General features: G+C 40.9%; 1 protein-coding gene and 1 pseudogene across 1 annotated transcript in view; one reads left to right on the plus strand and one right to left on the minus strand.

The window, feature by feature from the left end:
- The window catches only part of plppr4b (phospholipid phosphatase related 4b), a 54,633-nt gene extending 34,767 nt beyond the window's left edge, over nucleotides 1-19,866 (plus strand). The window contains exons 5-7 of the mRNA XM_084938718.1: nucleotides 9,317-9,374; nucleotides 10,559-10,732; nucleotides 11,308-19,866. Of these exons, the coding sequence (XP_084794844.1) occupies nucleotides 9,317-9,374; nucleotides 10,559-10,732; nucleotides 11,308-13,005 (1,930 nt within the window). The 3' untranslated portion in view covers nucleotides 13,006-19,866. The remainder of the gene's footprint in view (nucleotides 1-9,316; nucleotides 9,375-10,558; nucleotides 10,733-11,307) is intronic.
- Nucleotides 16,795-22,045, minus strand: LOC146379858 (zinc finger MYM-type protein 1-like; annotated as a pseudogene).
- Between the last annotated feature and the right edge of the window lie 502 nt (nucleotides 22,046-22,547).

Genomic DNA, 22,547 nt, shown 5'->3' on the forward strand with positions numbered 1-22,547 from the left:
TAGGCAACGGGTGAAGTGTCTTGCCTAAGGACACAACAACCGAGACTGTCCAAGCCAGGGCTCGAACCGGTAACCTTCCGGTTACAAGGCGACCTCCCAACTCTTGAGCCACAATCGCCCCACCAATGACCACCTTAAACGACCACCTACAAATATCACACGATACTGTGTTTCCTGTGATTTATCTTCATGCTCGTTTGAATTATGATCAGGTGAATGACTTTCTTTGCCTTAAGAAACTCTTGAGCTGTTTTTGCAATATGAATATGACTGATACTGAGAAGAAAGTACGAGCCTGTACACTTCACAACTCATTCTGCTACTTCTATCAGCAGTCACATCATCAAGAAACATTACTGAAACAGTTCCACCTTGTACCATACATGCCCATGCAATAATGCTGTGATATACTTCAGATCATGAGTGTTCTTTTCCATCTCTATACTTTTCTCTTACCATCCTTCTAGTACAAGTTAATCTTGATTTCCCCTACCCAAAGAATTTTTCTTGACTGAGTAGGTCATGTTGTGTGGTCATTGTGGTCTTTTGGTGTTGCTGAGCTGGCCGGTGCATTCTTTTTTTTTAACAATGTACCATGTTCTGCCTTTTCTAAGTTTCGCTGGATTATACAGTTTTGCACACTGCACTAGAGCTCCCTCTAGTGGCTGATGTGTAATATTGTTTTAAGTGCTTTGGAAAAAGAAAAATAGAGGAAGTCCATCCAAGATGGCTGAACGTAATGCTGAAATATTAAAGTTTTAACCTGATATGGACCTTAAAATATTGTTGCTTTGGACGAGATTTGTCTGTAAGAATGAGTGATGATAAAATAATAATTGTCTCTTTGTTTTGTTTAAAAATGGTATGATAATTTGTAAGTTTAGGTGAGATCAACACCAAGGTACCTGTAGCTGTCCACAGCCTCAGTGTCTATGCCTTGGATGTTCACTGGTTGCAGTGGAGGATGTTTGTGCTTGTGGAAGTCTACCACCTGTTCCTTGGTTTTTCTAGTGTTGATCTGGAGGTAGTTCTGCTGACACCAGTCCACAATGCCATAGGTCAGTTTTCATCAGTGATGAGACCGACTATTGCAGAGTCATCAGAGAACTTCTGCAGGAAGCACTGGGTGGAGTTGTGGGAGAAGTCTGCAGTGTAGATGGTGAAGAGGAACGGAGCCAGAACTGTTCCCTGTGGGGCCCCCGTACTGCAGACGACCCTGTCCGATACACAGCCCTGAGTTCTCACATACTGTGATCGGTCAGTGAGGTAGTCCAGTATCCATGTTGTGAGGTGATGGTCCACTCCTGTGTTCTCCAGCTTGTCCTTCGAGACCGTGGGAAGAATGGCATTGAAGGAACTGGATAAATCAAAGAACATGACCTCACAGTGCTCCCAGTGGTCTCCAGGTGAGCGAGGGAACAATGTAGGAGTGAATGACAACATCATCCACTTCAGTGCTTATCAGGGGCCGAAACTGAGTCAGGACCAGCTGCTCCAGGGTGTTCATCAGGTGTGATGTCAGAGCCACTGGCCTGTAGCTGTTGAGGTCCTTGGGACGTGAAGTCTTAGGCACTGGTACCACACAAGAGGTTTTCCAGAGCTCTCCCCAGCCTCAGGCTCAGGTTGAAGAGGTGCTCCATCACCGCACACAGTTGGTCTGTGCAGGACCTGACGACCCTTGAGCTGATGCCATCTTGGCCCCAATCCTCCTCAGCTCCCTCCTGACCTGGATGGTTGAGAGAAAGAGAGAGAGAAAGAAAGAAAGAACAATGGGTTGAGAGGTCTCTTCCTTGATCATTAATAAGCAAATTGTCATGACCATTGATCGCTGATCGAAGACTGTTTATCATTGATTGAAGAGCATTGCCATGATCTTAGACCCCCTCCTCTGAATTGATGAGGGGGTCTAAGTGTACATCTTTCACCATCTTACAATGCTGTGATTGCAGCCATTCCCAAGTGTCTGTGAATGGTACTCATGGCCATTGATCAATGCTCTTGGATCAATGATCAATGGTCTTTGATCAGTGGTTGCTGATCAATGGTCATGACAATATGGATAAATTAATATGCATAAATTAAATATATCAAGGAAATGACCTCACAACTCATTGCTTTTTCAGTGGGATTTCAGTCATTGTAAAATTGTACTGTTGTGGGGGAAACCTGCAGTCAGCTGAGACTGAGGAAGTCACGTGGATGATGATGAAACGTTTCTCCCACTGAAAACACTACGTCCAGATGAACAGATTCAACCTTTTGGCATTTACTTACCTGGATAATTGAGAATGCATCAAGACACTTTCCAAGAGGTATTCCACCTCTTTCCTGATAACAGCCCACTTCACTTGATTGTCATGGTAGGCATGCTGCTTAATGGGCTTGTCTTCACCAACATCTATATCGTCCTCAAGAACTGTTTTGAGTGGGCTTGTCATTAAAAAGCAACATGTGCCTACAAATCAGACGGCAAATATTTTGCTTGACTGGGTCTTCTAAGTAGGACAAATGAGCCTCGAGATCTTACAAAATTTTGGAATCTGAGTCACAGGTGCATACCTGTGACTCAGACTCCAATCTTCCAATCTGCCAGACAATCGGCATTGCTTTTCATGGTCAACATATTTCCTCAACATATTGACATGTCCCTTTTCATTCTATTTTAATTAGGTAGTCTGTGTCACTGAGTTGGTGCTCAGTGATGCAACTTCATGTGGACCAAAGAAACAAGCTTGAAGACTAGAACTAACAACAGGCAGGAGAACTAGAACATGTTCTCCAGGCTAAAAATAGTGACTGAGAGTTTTCTTGTCATATTTTTCATTCATTTTAAACTGGGCATTAGAGAGGGAACAATGTGCAAGCTCACAAATGGTATGTAACCTCTCCCTAAATGAATTTACATAATCCCAGGGACTCTTGTGTGGTTCCATGAATGGCAAAACGACAACAACGACAGACTCTCATCCCACCCTGATTTAGACTCAGCCCAAAATATCTGCAGCATGGATTTCAAAATCTTTTGGAATCTCTCCAGCGTACCCCGGCTTCATGGGTGATAGGCACTCGACACCTTATCCTTAATAGCCACCTCTGGGATGACTTGAGCAAAAACCCTAGACATGAAATTTGATCCCTGGTCAGTTTTAATAATAATAATAATAATGGATTGGATTTATATAGCGCTTTTCAAGGCACCCAAAGCGTTTTACAATGCCACTATTCATTCACTCTCACATTCACACACTGGTGGAGGCAATGCGTTTGACAAGACAAATGTGGAGAAACATGTAACCAGTACTTTTACCACCGCTTTCGCCCTGAACAAGTGCAGTGGGATGACCACATGTGGCAGCACACATTATGGTGAGTTCGTGCTGATGACCGACAATAGCAACATCAGTTTTCAATCCTGGCCAGAAAAAAATAGCAGAGCACCCTGTTACAAGTTTTCCTAATTCCTAAGTGGCCAGACAGATGGTGATTACAGGCAAGGCTTTAAACTTGTAGACGGTACTCTTTTGGCATCACAACCTGAGTGACCACATCATATTCCATTCCAGTCACTGAAAACCACTTATACAGCAAAACACAAGGGTCAAAAAAGGTAAGACACAGGTTTGCTTCTGGGGAGCAGACAGGCAGGGAGACAAAGTATTATCAGATTGCTGAGATTTATTAAGCTGCTATCAGATAAAATGAAACAATTATTTTGTTTCTTAATTTCCGGAGAAGGGCTAACAGGAGTATCAGGCTCCTTCAACAACGTGTCTGAAATATCCACCACATCACCAAGCTGCCGAGCCTGGGCAAGAGTAGCTGCACATGATGGAAAAACAGAGGACTCACTGAGCCCAGAAGGGGCATGAACGCATATATCAGAAGGAGAATTTTCAGTGACTCAGGTGTGGCAGGAAACACCTTTCTCCCAGCCAAATTGTTTCCAAAAATAAGATCAACACCAGCAACTGGCAGCTGTCCCCTTAGGAGAGCTATTCATCTTACTGACTAATAGGTTTTATTTGGATTTTCCTCTGCCAGAATGCCAACAGCCCAGAATGCACAAACATGACACCAAGAATAATTAAAAATACAAAGCAGGGAATCCAAAATCATGCCCAAACTCAAATCCCAGGGTCCAAGACCCAGGGTTTTTAAGTGGGACTAGATAGCCTAAGGTTGTTGGAAAGTGCTATGAACCTATGACAGACCCCATTTAGGGCACACAGAGTCTTTACTGTCTATTTGACAGCTTTTCCTTCGGTCTTGTTTCAAGAACAGGATGTATTGCTGCAGTGGTTCTACATGAAGGTATTATTAACCTATTTTAACCGCAGAGGATATGCTATTTTTTCACTAAAGACCCAATTCTATTGTCTGCCTTACCTTTAATACTTTTCTTTAGTCTTTTATCTTTATCAGACTTTTCATCTGATTTAGTGCTCAGTACATTTGTACATTTTTTAATTATTTCACATTACTAAGTAAAGGAATGCAAACTGGTTGCCTTAAAAAGTGTCAATGATCAACTGCTTCAGAAATGCATCCATCCAGATAAAAAAAAAAAATAGGTCCATTCTCCTAAAACAGTCACATATATACAGCTATATATAAAAGATAAAGGTACAAAGACATTTTAAACTACGATGATATGTATATTTCATTTCTATCCTTTCTACAATGTAAATATTTGCATTTAAAAATGTTTACATTCAATGTTTTAATTTCACACTTTTACATGTAGAACCTACATGATCAGCATTAACCTATTCATCTAATATTTGATCAAATCTAAAAATCCAATGCAACTTTGTAACTTTGTTCCTGATGTTGCTATCATTCGGTGTAGCTACAGCTATCACTACTGCTTTCTTCCTTTGCTTGTCTAATACTCCTATGTCCTATTGGTTAGCCATCACCAGTTTGTTTGTCTGTATCTGGAACTTCCAAAGCATCTTAGCTCAGTCATTCTCAACCACCCTAGGGGCTGTATCCCATTTTGACCTTGGAACTTCCAGCCCATTCTTGGCGCAGATGATGCCAGCGACATGTTTATGGCGTTCCATGTATGCCCTGCCTGCTAGCATCTTGCACCTTGCTGTTATGTGCTGGATTGTCTCAGGGGCATCGTTGCACATCCTGCACCTGGGATCTTGCCCAGTGTGGCAGAACCAAGCCTCTATCAATTTTGTGCTTTGAGCTTGTTCCTGTGCTTCCATGGTTTGTGCCTCTTTGCTGTGTTTTAGTCTAGCTTTGACAAGCCACTTGTAGGATTTCTCTGTATCAGCCACTTTCTCCCTGTCCTCTCATGATGGGTCCTCTTGCTTCTCTTCTTTCTTGGGTTTCTGCTGTATTTACTAATCCTGTAATCAGTTATGGACTTCTTCCGGATGTATTGATGTATCTTTGTTGTTTCATGCTGGATAGTTCAGACAGTCACTAGTCCTCGGCAACCTTCCTTCCACTTAGCATACAGTCTAAGGGTACTGGTGGATCTGAAGGGTAACCCTCCATGCATGGTAATGAGCTTCCTTGTCTTGATTACATATGGCGTCTATTCCCTACTTTGGTCAGCCTATTATTCCAGTAGGGTATCTGACAGTCGGCAGGGCGTAAGTGTTGATTGCCCAGATCATATTCTTCCCATTCAGCTGACTCCTCAGGACTTTCCCTGTTCTCTGCAGGTATTTGGTGACTTCAGCTTTCCAAGCAGCCTCTTTGTGGTTTTCTATTTTCCTGTAGGATTTGCAGGTACTTGTAGCTGACCTCAGTATCTGCAATGTTGCCTTCAGGTAGTGCAATCCTCTCAGTTCTGACTACCTTCCCTATTTTTGACTTCCGATGTCATTGCTATAAATTCTAGTGGTATGGATCAGTGAGTTAATATCTTGTTCACTCCTGGCATACAGTTTGATGTCATTCAGGTAGATGAGGTGGCTAACAACTGTGTTGTAACTTTATTGCAGTCTATTTGATTTGATAACAGCATTTTGGGGGTTATTTTGTAAGTGATCTATTGCCAGTTAATTATGGATTGCAATTTCTACCAAGAGCATTTTATGCATATTACCATTAGAAAACTGCATTTCCCAGAATCCTTTGCAGTAGAGATGGAATGTACTCAGGTTTAGCTAGAAAATGAAAAGTTTTTGGGAAGCCATTATATATCTTGCTCTGATGTCAGGTTTTTGTGTTGTACCCCCTTTTTTTGAAGTCTCATATGAAGACTATTGTTCCTGTCCATTTTCTTGGCTAAGTGCATTTGCTACAACAGACTCCACCATTCCATACTTGGTATCCGTAGCCAGTCTTGGTAATGATCTGGCTGAGTTTGTTCGCCACTTCCCAATCCTCCTGATGAAGGCCCTTCCTGTTGATCTTGTACAGTTCAAGGCATTACAGGATCCATGTGTGAGGCATTGAGTCATAGGCTTTGTTGTAGTCTATTCATGCAGTGCGCAGGTTGGCCAGTCTGGTCTCACAGTCTCAAGTGACTGCCCTGTCTACACTTGTACTGTATTGACTCTGTGTTTAATCATTACAAGACAAAAAATTAGATTAGATACAACCTCCTCTTTTTGGAATCTGTACATGCTTATTCCAATATAAGTAAGACAAGACATTGTAATTCACATGCTTAAAATGGATGGAACCTGGACTTTTCTGGTCATGATTTCCGATACCATACTTATCCATACCCAAAGAAAAAAGTGCTTGTGTTAATAGGTGAATGAGGCAAGTTCTGTAAAGCTTTGAGCGCTCCGGTGCTTTGGAGTAAAAGAAGCATGTTTCACTTCGCATTACCTCAGTAAGGCGATGTGAAAAGTAACAAATATCATCTTAGGTTGACTTAAATGTGCTTTGTTCCCCTTTTTATTAAAACACAGAAAAACACATCACACAAAAATACTGCAAAAGGAAACGGTTGCCTTATATGCATAAAGTGTATAAACTCAAAACGCACATCTCACTTAAAAATTAAGATTCCCAAATGTAAACAAATCAACTTGTTAGAGTCCTAAATGATCACCTTTAAAGTGCTAATAACATCATGTACAGTGAGACAAGCATGGAGAACAGCACTGACTGGGAGAGGCTTTGAACAGACGACATACTCAGTTCAATTCAACATGTACGACTTTAAGAATGCACAATGCACTCTTTACTGTAACATAAGTAATACCACACAAATGCATTATTACCATTTGCATAATGTGCTTCTTCTACAATAAATAATTTCAACTTGTTCTAGAATATATTTCACCTTCACAACCTGTAATGAAATTGTTGACATAATTTTTTATTAAATACTTTTTAATTCAATCTAATCAATAATAACTTCTGTTGTTGCAGGATGTGGTAATAACCTTCCCTGTGGTATCAAAAATGGTATTAAGTATCAAGTATTTTCCTAGGCATTGGCATGAAGTTTGAATATCTAGTAATGTGACAACCATAGTCCTTTAAGATGCAGCTATAAAAAATTAGAAGTATTTTAGATGTTAGGAGGGGTATCACTGCATAAATGGATTGGTTCTTATATAGTGCTTTTCTACTCCACCTGAGTACTTTATACAATTTGCCTCATTCACCCATTCATGCAAGCACTTTTTTCTATGCAAGATTTATACTCTGATGGATGCACCAGAGAACAACTTGTAGTTATTTTCTTGGCCAAAAACATTTGGTATGCAGACTGGAGCATGCAGGGATTGAACTACCAACCACTAACCTTCTAATAAGGTAGATGACCTGCTCTGCCTCCTGAGCTATAGACACCACATAGCAGTGGGAGGCCTCACATTACAAGGGTGCACAGTCTCGTCACATCTGATTTGTAGAACTGAACAATAAACACAAACGTTTTTCCTTTTGCTCCCTACATTTTAACATAAATATATACTTTCTACTCCTTACATTTTCAAAACAGGCTCACTACTTCTTACTGACCAGTTGGTATAGAAGAGAATAACTCCCCCCAAAATGCAGCATTTATGTCATGAGAACTACCCTGAGAAGGAAAGAAAGAAGGAAAAAAAACAATTTAAATTGGAAAACCAACTGGAAAAATCAATTTGTCATCAACATGATTACAATTAGCAGTAATCAAGTAACTTGAACAAATACTTGTTTGTACAAAAGATGTACAAAAAAACAACCACACAATTTCTAGGATGTTATGTGTTTTTAACGGGATACTTTATTTTCAGATGTCATGGTTTTCTTCTATACCAGCAGGTATATGTCCCCTAAGGCTGAAGTATGATTTTCTGATTGTTAATTAGAAAGAAAAAGTTGAAGTAGAAGAGACAAGTTTCTCTGAAGAGATGGTGAATAGACAGATTTTACAGAATGAACATTACAAACATTTAATCTCTCTAATATTGTATCTGACAGAACTTTTTTTAAAGCAGCACAACTGTGTGTATGTGCTGTATGTGTTGTTCTGAGTTTACAACCGGACTTCTTCCCCCTCTGAGAGAGACAGTGGTCTGTTCCTTCCTGCATGTGTTCCAAGAGCCAAAGAGGTGCTTTTTGGACGCTACTACTACGACTGGTTTAAAGGAGGCTTAAAAGGATTATTGCACTCCAGCTTTAAATATTATGCATGTCTTTTGTATTATTTATTATGTTTTGTATTGAAACCTCAGTTTTAAACTGACATACATTGCAACACTTGTGTTACAATGAGATTAATGCAGATATAATTATAATGGTTATGTCAGCACTAGAGTTGACCCACTTCTAGTGCTGACATAAGCTGTGCTATCTGTTTTCAAACCCTTAATGCAATTTGTATGACACCACAGATGTTGCAACTGTGCAACTATGTTTTCAGGATGAACACACAAACAAATCATACAGCTCCATAAATGCACCAACACTTACCAATGTGCACATATGCAGGGTCAGGAGTTAGCATGAAGCTTTAATATCAGGAGCTGTCATAAGTAGGTCATGGATGGAGCAGAGTGAGAAACTAAGCTACAGATTCACTTTCCTTCTGTAGCACTCTGCAGTTTATAACGCTAGCTTAATTTGGTTCTGCTTTGTTTATATAGGCCAGTTTACAACAATAGTAGCCTTAGGCAAGCCTTGTCTCTATGCTTGTATGTGTTTCATTAGTAAACATATGACTGCAATGTTACAGAGCACATGAAAAGAGGTTCAGTTTTGGTTCAGTCATTTAGTCCCTAAGATAGTGTGTAGGATTTTGTTTTTGATATCTCAGGCCAGTTGTGTTTCTTTTTACCTCCTGCTCTCCTGCTGAGGTGAATCTTGGATGAATTTGTTTTTGTTCTTTTGTCTCTTGCAGGAAATCCTTCCCATCACAGCATGCTACTCTGGCATCCTTTGCTGCCGTCTATGTTTCGGTGAGTGATGTTTTGAGCTCGTGCAAATGGTAATCCCCAATGTTACAGCAGAAGTCCCTCACAACTTCTTAGGATACCGTTGTCTATTTGACTTAACAAAAAAACTTCAATTCAACTTATCTTCTTAATTTTTTTATCAGTTACATAACAAACAACTCAACCTTCTGTGAACCAAACAGGCTTTCTTTTCAGTTAAAATGTAAAATGTAGTGAGTTTTTCTCCTCATGGAATATGTCTGTTAAGGTTCTCAGTCATCCAGGTTATCGTAGTTTAAGGAGCTTGAAAAGAAAAGGATCTGGACAAAGAGTGACCTTGGTCCTTTAGATGCAGATGGACAGTCGAGTCCATCTCGACGGGACAAGACTCAGCTGTCCATCTAAAGGACAAAGGTCACTCTTTTGAGGACGCCAGTGTTCACATTTTGGACAGAGAAGACCAATGGTTTGAAAGAAGGGTGAAAGAAGCCATCTATGTCCACTGTGAGCAACCATCTTTGAACAGAGGCGGTGGTTTACGACACCAACTGTCTGCCATCTATAATCCAGTTTTAAGATCCTTCCCTCCGCTCACATCCTAGAGCATTTGACCTCAGGAAATCACATGATGGGGTGGGGCTAGGTTTCACAATGAGCTCACCCAAAGCCATGGCTGATTGTGACCTACACCCGTTTTCACACCTTGGCTCATGTCATTAGGGAGAGGATCATTAGGGGGTCCATGACCCTCGTGGGGGGACACTCCCATGGAGCTTAAATCTGGGACTCTTTACACCAGTTGCTCTTAGAACTGAAGAAGCTTCTCGGATGAAACATCTTCAAGGAAACTTAAAGAAGTCCAGACACTTTTCTTTCCGAGCTCCTTAGACTCCTCATGGAAGATGCTTTGAGCAGCTAAAGTGAAAATTGTTGTATTTAGACAAAGGAAAAATGCACTTATATTGGTGAATGAGACATATTGTACAAAGTGCTGAAATTGTTCAAAATCAATTGTATCAGCTTCAGCTGAGTGTAGCTTCAGCTCATTCCTTAGCTGTGCACTCCATAAATTTGTTTTTATTGTTTGGGGGAAATGGTAGTATTTTGAGACAGACCCACAGTATGCTACCTCCCTAAGCGTATATGACAAAAACCAATAAGCTTAAGGCTATAAATAAAACCAGTATTGTATTTGCCGTATGTTGCAGATGTATTTCAACAGCACTCTGACGGACTCATCCAAGCTACTTAAGCCCCTGCTCGTCTTTTCTTTTATTATGAGTGCCATCATTTGTGGCTTGACCAGGATTATTCAATACAAGAACCACGCAATGGACGTCTACCTGGGCTTTCTGCTTGGAGGTGCTGTTGCTGTCTATCTGGTATGGAATTAGATGTGGCTTTTGCCACTATGGGTACAGATGTTCTCATCATAATAAAAGTTTATGTTTGGAGACACATGTGTTGGCTGCTTTTAAGTTTTCAACCAACTTAATTTAAATCAAGGTTAGATATTTTATCAGGTATGTATGAGATTTAATTGGATTCAAATTGAGTTAGACAATCACCAAAGTCAGTGGGATTTTTACTCACATCAAAGCACTCGATCAAATAGTCTCATGAAAGACTGGGGCTTTCAATGTAGTATAAAGCATTGAACCGACTAAATTGTTCACAGTGTTATGGGTGGGATTAAGGGACCTGAATCCATCCAGTTCAACAATAGACCCATCCTGAAGGCCCATGAGAAGTATTTTCTGTTTTTCCTTAATTTATACACACACTTGAAATCGCTTGTAATAAAAAGGGTAGTATTACTGTAGTTACCAGGCCCTGCCCAAATTACACTAGCCTATCCAAAATCAGAATCCAGGTATCAAGCATGAAATCATATTAATATTATATTAGGTTTTAAGTAAAAGAACCTAGAAGTGTTTCTCTGTTTCTCTGTTGCCAGGGATTGTATGCAGTTGGAAATTTTCAGTCTAGTGAGGAGACCAGCAGCAGTCCTCCTGCACTTGTGCACTGCCCACCTTGCTCCTTGCCACATATTAGCCAGGAAGCTGTCCTCAACCACCTGCAAATGAAAGCTAGCATATCTGGGGAGCCTACCATCCCCATCTCCCATTCTGAGGGTCTGCTTCACCGAGGTCTTCAGCAGCAGAGGCCCGATGGAAGCCTGAAGCGCTCTAGTGCAGATGTGGAAGTGATATCCCCACACAGCTCCCACAGCAAAGATGCCATGATGACCTTTAGTCACACTCTCCCTCGGGTCCACACCCCACAGGCTATGGCAGCATATGAAGAGGCAGCTAGGCGCCATGCTGCCACCCTCCACCATGCCTCCATGGACTCTAGCCGCTCAAAGCAGCTTTTGTCTCAATGGAAAAGTAAGAACAACACTCATAAGTGTTCTCTTCAGGTCCCAGATTCATTCTCCTCGTCTGTAGACTCGTCATCAGGGCCGCCCTCCCAGCATCCACACCATCATGGCAGCATGGAACTCCGATCAAGCTCTGAGCCATCTGCTATGGGTCTGAATGGTGGTTTTGATGCCCATGCATATATGGCCAAACTGGCCACAGGTGCTAGTACCACTTTACCCACTAACTGTAGTGGTATCACTGGAGGAGCTAGGATAAACATGCAGCCTCGACCTGGGTCTTCTCAACTGGTCCACATACCAGAGGAAGGTCATGAAAGTTATGCCATCTCTGACAGGACAGTGGGAGGCGGAGGAGGAAATGAGGGGATGTCAACAACAAACAGCACTATCCAGGCTACCTGGCAAAGAGCTGCAGAGAAGACTGCAACCTGCAGGACTAATGAAAATGGGCAGAATCTCCAACCTCGAATCATGCAAGTGATTGCTATGTCTAAACAGCAAGGACTTCTACAGACCCATTCCAAAAGCTTAGATGAAAGCAGCATGGCGTGCAACAACACTGGGAGTTTCCAAGGCACTGCTCACTACAGGGCACTTACTGATCAAGACCCCACCAACACCACAGGGCCCAGCTCATTGGGCAGCACATCAGGCAGTATTTCAGGGAGCACTGGTGCAATTGTCAGAGTAGAAGCACACCCCGAAAACAGCAGACCAGTGATTCAAGCTCCATCTACAGATGGAAGTGGAACATGGAGGTGGCGATCCCTGGAACACGGCACTGGAGCCGGTGGAGGTACAGAGACGAGTGGTGTAGGGGGAGCATCAAGTGGGTGTTTGAGGCAGTCTTTTGAGCTCAATGATCTGAACAGAGACTCAGAAAGCTCTGACTCAATACGTGAAGGATCTATTGACAGAAAGCGTGCCAATCACATTGTTACTACCACCGCCACCATTAGCACCCCACCCATAATTACAGTTCACACGCAGAAAACTGGGCAGTCAGAGCAGAGGGTTCAACCACAGGGCCTCTCTACTATAAGGGTAACTCCAGGTGATGGAAGCACTTCTGGGTCTGGAGGAGGTGGTGGCAGTGGCGAAGGTGGAGAGAGTGCTTCAGAAACCCCTTCAGTCACCTCAAGTCGAGAGTCCACACTACAAAGAAAAGTCAATAACATCATCCTGATTCCAGAGAGAGCCAACAGCCCAGATAATGCTCGGAATATTTTCTACAAGGGAACATCTATTACTCCTGTTTACAAGGACTAAAATAATAAAAAACTGAGCACTGATGAGATGCAACGATATTTTTAAGGAATCCCCAAATTTACAACCTGCCAATGTCTATATGATAATAAAATAAAAGAAAGGGTTTTAGTCAGCATGATTTTTGTAAGTGTTTACACTAAAGCACAACCTTTTAAGTGTTGTAGAAATCACTGTGTACTTTTGTGGTCACTCCCTATTGTAATGTAGATGCTCTGCCAGTGGAACCTTTTTTATAGTGTTTTGGATAAAAACATCCACAAAAAAGTAGCACAGAAACAATGAAAGTGTAGCAGACTACTAAAAATACTTGTATCATAGCCGTAAAACCAATGTTTCGTTCTCTGAACTGTAAATACTGTGTATGGTGCTACACCCCCAAAAACGGTTCACGTACTACATGACATAATGTAAAATCCCAATAGATGCAAAATGTAATATTTCATAAAGCGTTAAAGAATGACATGTGAAAGAGAGAACTTTTATATTCTGTCTCTTTTCTGTACAAATTCCACATATTCAACAAAACACTGTTTAAACCATAAGTGTGCTTAGCATTCCTTCTGTAGCTATGACGTCAAATATGCTGTGACTTGCACTGAAATAAGTGTTTACTATACAACGTATATCGTTAACCCCAATTTTGTCTTTATATCCTCTACCTATATTTGGACCTCCACGTGGGTCCCAGATCTAAGCACAACAAGGCAGCAAACTGGTGAAATCTTCTTCTTTATACTGAGAGGTAATTAGTAAATTTTTAAAAAGGCAGTGCAATTAACCTCAAGTCTCCTTCCCTACGTGGCAGGTTGATTTAAATTGTCTTTGTAGCTTTTAGTGGAACACTTTAACTTTTTGTTCACAATAAAGAAACAGAATATTCAGCACCTAGAGTTTGGATATAAAAACCATGTCTACAGTCCCTAAATTGCTCACCCATTTCAGCAGGTGGCCCACATGTTAAAAGGCTACAGCACAGGCCTGGGTTTGAATCTGCTCCAGGTTCCTGCATGTCGTGTCCCTTCTCTCGACCTGCTTTCCTGTCCACTTTCTCCATAATGTCCCAGCAAAACAAGGGGAAAAAACCTATGCATTTTGAGGCACAGATCTATAGCAGTGTAAAAGCATGTGTTGCACCATAATTTTAATGTCACGTACCCTTTGTTAAAATTTGAATTATAACTTCCGAGGTTATTTTGCATTTAACACACCTAAAAGTAATTTTAATTACAGTCTTGTTACCAGATAGAGACACCTTACAAATCTGGTCTTTAAGCGATGACGTGATGAATCCTGCTTCTGGGCCAAACTACTCTGAATTTATTAAGGCTGTTGTGTTTTTAACATGTTTTAATGCTTTCTATCTTGTTTTATTTAATCTCAACAAGCCCTTAAAAACAGTAAGTGATCACTGTCGGCCTCTCTCAATTTTTATTACCGCTAATCCTTTTAAAGCTCAGTTTTTAAAACCTTACGATGTAACTACAGCCCAGCCCATGCAGCAGTATATTAATGATTAACCTCGTATTGTGGATGGATTATCTCAGTTGTTCTCGTGACTGAAGTTTGGTCCGTTTACAGCATCCTGCCATGCGATTACAATTTTCCCTAACCAACGGGAACCCTCACGTTAACTTTTATCGAGTGGAAAAAAGTTAGCGTTCATCCTCCAGCTTCACTGTGTTTATGCTATGCTAACGTAGCTGTGTAGCTAGTGATCATGTAGCACATCATTATATACCAGCTAGCCCAACTTCAATAACAATGTTCCCTCTAAGCTGCGCGCGTGCGCAATTGCGCACTGCTGGCATGGTCTCTGCGCACAGAAAATCTGTGTTGCGCACAAAAAAAAAAATCTAACCTGAATTGAAATTAAAATTAAGACTTTAACGATTCTGTTTTGCAGTGTTAGTCAGTAAGTGACTGGCTGCTCCCGTATGGGATTACAACGATGCCACCTTATCCCATAGTCCAGCCAATGATGCGATTCACATTCGTATATACGCAGCTAATCAACGTCCTTGACAGGCTATGACAGCGTCCTTATGTGCCGACACCGGTGTTTTAGCTAGCAAAGCGGCTGATGTGGAGTGAAGTCACGTTAATGACAACGTGTACAACCATTGGAGATGTGAGCAGGACAGACGGAACAACTGATGGAAAAGTGTGGACTTTACACCAGTTTTTAAATTGTGTTGATCGGCCACGTAAAACCAGAGTTATGATAAAAATATCTGCAATGTTTGGTTTTCTTCCTGAATACTATCGTTGTTTATATTTACTGCGGGAAGAAACGGGAAAAACAGCGTTTTATAAGGAAAACGCTCGAAAGCCTGTGAGCAAAAACAACAAAAACAAAAGTCTAACATAAATGTAAATGCTGTGCTTTAATTATTTTAATAAACCATGTAACTTGGATGGATTCGATGCTGGCGTGACCACAGTGCACACGTCTGCTGTTGCTCACAGTGGTCCAAGGGACCGCTCAGGGAGTTTGTGTGTTCGCTCAGACACACGAAAAATTAGAGGGAACATTGTTCAGTAACCCTACAAACGTCACTGCTGTTTAGTTTTCTGTCTTCATTTATGTTGGAAGTGATAACAGAGCTGTACGTTTTATTGTTTCAGAAATCTCTCAGTCAGAACATGCTATATCATGTTTAGGTGGAAGCTAGCGAGCTAACTTCCTGCTAACTTCTAACTCTGTTAAATTTAATAAATTCTGTTTTCATGGATGCCTGGATGTTAAACTTAATTGTTACACCTGGTAAAGCAGCAACGCTGATCATTTTATTAAAGATGAAAGAATTTAAACAGTTTTTAACTGTTAGTGATGCCGCAGTGTTAGTTTGACTTTGGGGCCTGAAGCAGAGTTTGAGCCCAGGCACGGTTAATGACGTCAGACTTAAAGACCGGATTATATTGGAGAAACAAAGAAACACACAAAGTAAAAGTTGTATGTACTTTATGTTATGAGTGCTCGATCCACATAAGAGCAGATATAGATGAATAAAATGGGTGACAATCTGTGTTTTGCTAAATGACAATCACTTTTGTAGATGTTTTTTTTTCCTGGTACCGGACTAGTGATTTTTTTTTTTTTTTTTTTGTAAATATTGGTGACCAACAACTGGAATATTTACTATGAAAGCATGGAACGTTTCAAGTTAGTCACATTAGATATACAACAGTATACACACACACACACACACACAACAAAACTACAAAGAAAATTGAATAAAAATGTCAAATCTATAGAGCCCCCACAGGATGTCATTCAGGATGTCAGAATAGCATTCACTTGTAGCATTGCCCAACAGCCCAAAATATATATATATATATATATATATATATATATATATATATATATATATATATATATATATATATATATATAAAACCCTCATTTACAGGTGCTATGTGTAACAAATTTCAAAGAAAATTGTAATACCTCAGTATAATTATCACGATGAAATAAAACCTATGTGATTTTACATGACTAAGCGTGTAAAATGTGTGGACCAATCTTTCCACGAATGCAAATGCAGCATCATGTTCGCTGCAAATTTATTTTGTGCCATTGAGCAATTTATTTCTATCAAAACTAATCCAGGTACTTTTCTTTAATACTCTATACTGTGTAGAAGCCAGTGTATGCACATTCTCTCAATAATTGTATTTCATGGTGATTCTGAAATCTCTCCCATTATCACGGTTATTGTGACTGTTGATTAAAAACAAACAGAGATCTGCTTAGAAGTTTCCACTTTGGTGGACATTCTACCATCTGCTTCAGGGATTACCACCATGACAGGCACCAATTATCTTGCGGCCGCAGGTCCTTACAGCTGCCTCAGCAAATGAGATGCAGAACATGGTCTGCATAATCTTGGTGTTCCAGCTTCCCTTGGAATACTGTTCTGTTCTGTGGAGTTGAAGATCTACCGGACTGGGGCCTTTGTTGGTCTTGGCCTTGTTTTTTTTCCTGTCACAGCAGTCAACTGAATCGCTCTTAGTTTGGCCCCTCACCCAGGACCCGGGATTTTGTTCCCCTACCACAGGAAACAAAATCCCAGCGACACTGGGATCACTGTGACATATAAATCCCTACACCATGGTAAGGTTGCTGTTCATGGAGGGGCATTTCTATCTTTGCTATCGCTGTTTGTATGTTACCATTGTACAACCATGGTACGTTCTGGACAGGTTACCAGTCTGTGATGAGGGTGAAAGGTTTCACTGAAAAGCACAACTGCAGTGCTACTTTTTGCAAATATTTTTCCTATTGTTTCTTAGCACCAAATCCTGCAAAAAGACAAAACCCTCAACCTCACTGGTTCTCACCAGCCATTGCCATTCAGGCACATCACATATGGTAAATGGGCTGGTTTTATATAGCGCTTTTCTACTCTATCTGAGCACTCAAAATGCTTTATACAACTCGTTCATTCACCCAATCACACCCATTCATACAAGCACTTTTCTACGTTTTTAGTGCTGTCTAACTAACATTCACACACATTCACACTCTGATGGATGCATCGGAAAGCTACCTGGGGTTAGTATCTTGCCCAAGAATGTTTGGCATGCAGACTGGAGCAGACTAGGATCGAACCACCTAACCACTTAACCTCCTAACCCTCCTAACGGTGACCTGCTCTACCACCTGAGCTACAGCCACCCCATATGAACGCATAAACACATCTTCAGAACCCATTGGCACCACATAAAAATGACATTTAAATCTTTTCCCATATTTACGGTAAAGTACAACACTTAAGACCACAAACCTTTCCTAAACCCAACTATGTACATTTTGGAAACCTACCAACAGAAAATATTAAGTTCCCAAAATTGAACCACGGTCTGAAAAACCTGTGACATCCTCCTGCTCAAGGAGTATTTTGCGAGTTTGGAAAAATGGACTGTCATAATAATAATAATAATAATAATAATAATAATAATACATTTTATTTAAAAGCACCTTTCAAGACACCCAAGGACACTTAAAAAAGAGGTAAAACACACAGTAGAACAATGACAAAATGAAGAACAATAAAAAACAAGATAAAATAAACAATAAGTTCACAGTGAATATGCAGACTTGGACAGTAGGTTTGAGTTGAACCTGGGGGAGAGAACCAATGTTTCTTATATCAGGGGGTAGAGAGTTCCACAGCCTGGGAGCAGAGCAGCTGAACGCTCTGCTTCCCATCGTGCTGAGGTGGAAAGAAGGCACAGGAATTTGGAAAGAGGAAGATCAAAGTGAGCGAAGACGTAGTGCTTAACAGGTCAGAAAGGAGGAGCGAGGTTATGACGGGCCTTGAAGGTGAGCAGAAGTTTGAATACTACTGTGAAGTTCCTGAAGGAAGGGGTTGATGTGCTGGTAGGAGGGGGTTCTGGTAACAAAGCAAGCAGTTGAACCAGTTGCAGCTTATGGAGGGATTTTTGGGGGAGACCATGTAAGAGAAAATTACAATAGTCAATGCGGGAGGTAACGAGACTTTGGACAAGAATGGACGTAGACTGGGTGGAAAGAGAAGAATGTAATCGGTTAATGTGGTGTAGATGGAAGTAGGCAGAATGGGTGAGATCATTGTTGTGAGATTTATTGGATAGTGAGCTCGTTACCTGAGGTGAACGGGAAACCGTGGAGCCGTCAGTAGCTTGCCATTGCCAGTGTGTGAATGTGTGTGTGAATGGGTGAATGACTGAATGTAGTGTAAAGCGCTTTGGGGTCCTAAGGGACTGAGTAAAGCGCTATACAAATGCAGGCCATTTACCATTTACCATTTAGGGAGAGTGAAATGATTTGCCTTCAGTAGGTTGGATTTGGTGCAGATGAGAAGGATTTCAGTTTTATCCTCTTTGAGCTTAAGCAAATTAGAGAAGGTGGGGGGGAGGAATGAGGCCTGCAGGAGACATATAAGTGGGTGTCATTGAGAAAACAGTGAAAGTAAAGATTACATTTAGGGAAAATGGTACCAAGAGAAGAGAATACACCTTCTGTTCATAATATACGTGCTGAACCTTGGAGTGCACCAGCAGTGAGTGGGTCACTTAGTCGTTTTAATGTGGGAGTCTGTGGGGACTTTAAATTTAATTCTGAGTCAGCCAGGATTAGCCTTAAGAAGAACAACATTTTTTGGCACTTCTACAATGATTTCATTTCTCACTTTCAGAGCTGTGCAATGAATGTGCACCAATGAATTTTACATTAGCCTCTTAAAACCTTCAAAGGAAAACATCAGAATTGCCATGACATTTATTAAACCAGCCTGTGTGATGTCACCTGAACATTGCCACGTTTACAAAATTTTATATAAAAGATGTGATGGTGAGAATTACACATTATATTCTTTAGAGTAAAGCTTAGGTCAAAGCAATCCCATCCTCACTCTCTTAAATAAATTAAAATAAAAGTTGGCCATAAAGAAAAATGACACAAAATTTAGTTACTTTATTTCCTGATTTAGCTGTCCCAAAGGTCAAATCCAAAGTAAAGTAAATGTAGCACACGGGTAGAAATGTAAATCCAGTGGGTAGAACTGTGAATGAATACTCTCTCCATGTGTAGACTCTTGTGTTGTCCCTGGGTGAATAAATGTTTTCTGATGTGATCAGCTGTATGAATTCTACACAGAAAAATGCATTTACAGTCAGCTGAGTTATAATAGTTCACTTGTTGTGATATTGTGCAACAGTCAAATACTACAAAGTTTTGATTGCATAAATCATTGGATCTAGCATCTCACACACAAAATCAACCACTGGATTCTGTGTGTCCAGAGGACGATGATCAGGGTAGAAGACAAACTGTGCACTGTCTCAACTATTTGAATAAATGTTTGTTAATGAAACCAACCACTATATTTCCTGTTGTGATTTCAGATCAGCATTGATTCGAGTATTAAAGACAGGGTAGACTCAGTATGCTCTACCAAGAGGGAACGTCGCTGAGCAGAACGCAGATGGAAAAAGGTGTCATTTCAAATTTCAAACACAAAAGACTACCGCTAGGTAATCTTGAAAAGATTGTCATCACCATGGCTCCTTACTCTGCTGTTTTTACTCAGTTTGAGTTTGTGACTTTCTCCCTTTTAGAGGATGTGGTTCACCAAATTAAGCCCGCAGCTCCCCCCACCGTGATCCTGTCCTAGTACAGAGCACTCTGTTCTTGCCATTATTAGCTGTCCTCTGGTGTGGTTCCTGCAAATTTCAAACATGCAGTAGTGCAGCCATTGCTTAAGAAACCTGGCCTCGATCACACTCTATTGGCTAATTACAGGGCTATTTCCAAACTGCTTTTCTTTCCAGCATTTTAGAGAAAATTGTATTTTGTTAACTGAAATATTTTCTAGATGATAACAGCATCCTGGAGGTTTTTCAGTCAGGTTTTAAAACCCTTCATAGCACAGAGTCTGCATTATTAAAGATCCATAACAACATGTGATTCTGGTAACCATGTTGTTCTGGTGTTGCTTGACCTAACTGCTGCCGTTGACACACTGGACCAGAATATTTTAATATTTCGATAAGTGATTTAGTGGGCATTGGTGGCACTGCACTTAATTGGTTTAGGCCCACAGGGCTTAATTTTAGGGCCACTGCTTTTTTTGCAGTATTTATTGCCTCTGGGTTCCATCCTAGAAGGCATCGATCTCATGTCATCGTTACGCTGATGACTGCCAAATTTATTTGCCCCTGATGCAGAAGGATGCCCACTCTTAGCATGTTAGATGACATTAGAGTTTGTTTGGCCTTAAATGTTTTAAATGTTAATGAAAAGAAAACAGAAGAGTTGCCTTTTAGTAGCCCTGCATCTACACTGGAAAATCTTTGATGAAGCTTGCAAACCATCCGATCCACACAAGGGAAAAGTAACACTCTTTCCGATGTGACTGAGTTGTCCATTCAGTGCATGAACCCACAGTTGCCTCCAGCACAAAATCCTCCCTTTTCTTCTGTTTCTGCCTCGTCTTGGCACCTGGTTCAGGGATACTGTGGGTGTTGCACAGGGCCTTGGTTTTCACATACAGCTCTGTGGCAAATGCACCTGAGTGTTTGCCCTTAAGTGTGTCACACACAGCTTGTTTGCAGATAAAAGCTTCTGCCAGGTCTAAAGTCTCTTTCTGCAGGAACTTGTGGAGTCCTTCGGTTACAGACAGAAGGGACTGAAACATCAGTAGTGCAAAGACTGCTGAGAACTTGTAGAGCTTTGCTCTGAGACCAACAGCTATGGGGGATCCAATGGCAGGTAGCAGGCACTCCAAAATGGCAGTCAATGTCTCCAGAGCTGCACTAATTGATCACAACTGACATGCCCAGCAAGTGTTTGAAAGTTGCACAAGGTCAGTTTTTGATAATTCAAGCTTTGACTGATCCTCCATAAACTTATGATGATTGCCTAGGGAGGTGCTGAAGAAAGAATACACACACTCCAACAAGCTGAAACATCAGCTTGTCCTCAGGGACAGCCTTGTAAGTATTGCACAAAACCAGGTTGTGTTGATGAGCATAACCACGCACATAGATAGCCTCAGGATGGAGCCTTCTAAAATGTGCTTGTACACCTCCAGTGGAGCCACTCATAACAGCTGCACCATCATAGGTTTGTGCTACACACTTAAGCTCTGCAAGGCAATTGTTTTGGATCTGCTGCTGAATCTCATTTGAGCATCAAATGATTTTATCTCTGCAAGTGGTAGGAAACGCTCCTTCACTGCCCCTCTGACACTTGCCTCACCTGCCCTGACTCCTACAGGTTCATAGGGATGGACGAGTGATTATTATTAGTGTATTATTATAATGTCCACTGATGACAACCATACCTGAATGAGCTCAGCTCGATTTTTCAGAGCTAAAACAAGTGACACAAATCAACATTATGCTAACAATTTAACTTAGTGTGCTAGCTAGGTTTATCAAAATAAAGCACCTGGTTCATTAATTACATGGGACTTTCTGCTGTTAGCTGGAGCTAACTAACTGTTACTACCAGGAGTGATGAAGGCTTACTTTCTTGCCTTTCTGTGTGCAGCATGTACGCTAGTGCGTCCGCCGGTGTAGATGCAGAAGAGCGTAAAGTAGCACTGAAAACGTGGATTTTCAGTAATGTGGGCGATCACTGTGAACAACTGGAACGGATTGGATAACAAAGCACTGACTCTACATTAACAGTGTAAAATGAAAGGGACCAACAGTTTTATGATCATATTTAAGTGAATATATTTATTTATATTTAATTATTATTTATTTAAACTCATATTCCTGCATCTTTAAGTCCCTTTTCCTTTCCCTGCCTGCTGCACAGCCGAATCATCACACCGCCTTAATTCCTGAGCTTCTTCAGCTCTACACACCCTCTCAGGTTAGCTGGCCAGCTGCTCCTGGAAGTGCCGAGATCTAGGAGAATGGTCAGAGGAGATAATTGCTCCTAAATTATGGAATAATTTGCCATTGCACGTTATAGAGGCATCTTTGCTGTCCACTTTTAATACACATCTTAAAACCCAGTTTTATTCTTTGGCTTAGACTTTTTTTAC

Source organism: Perissodus microlepis, chromosome 9, assembly GCF_051167445.1.
Source record: "Perissodus microlepis isolate ML-2025 ecotype Zambia chromosome 9, ASM5116744v1, whole genome shotgun sequence".
In the NCBI taxonomy this organism is placed as follows: domain Eukaryota; kingdom Metazoa; phylum Chordata; class Actinopteri; order Cichliformes; family Cichlidae; genus Perissodus; species Perissodus microlepis.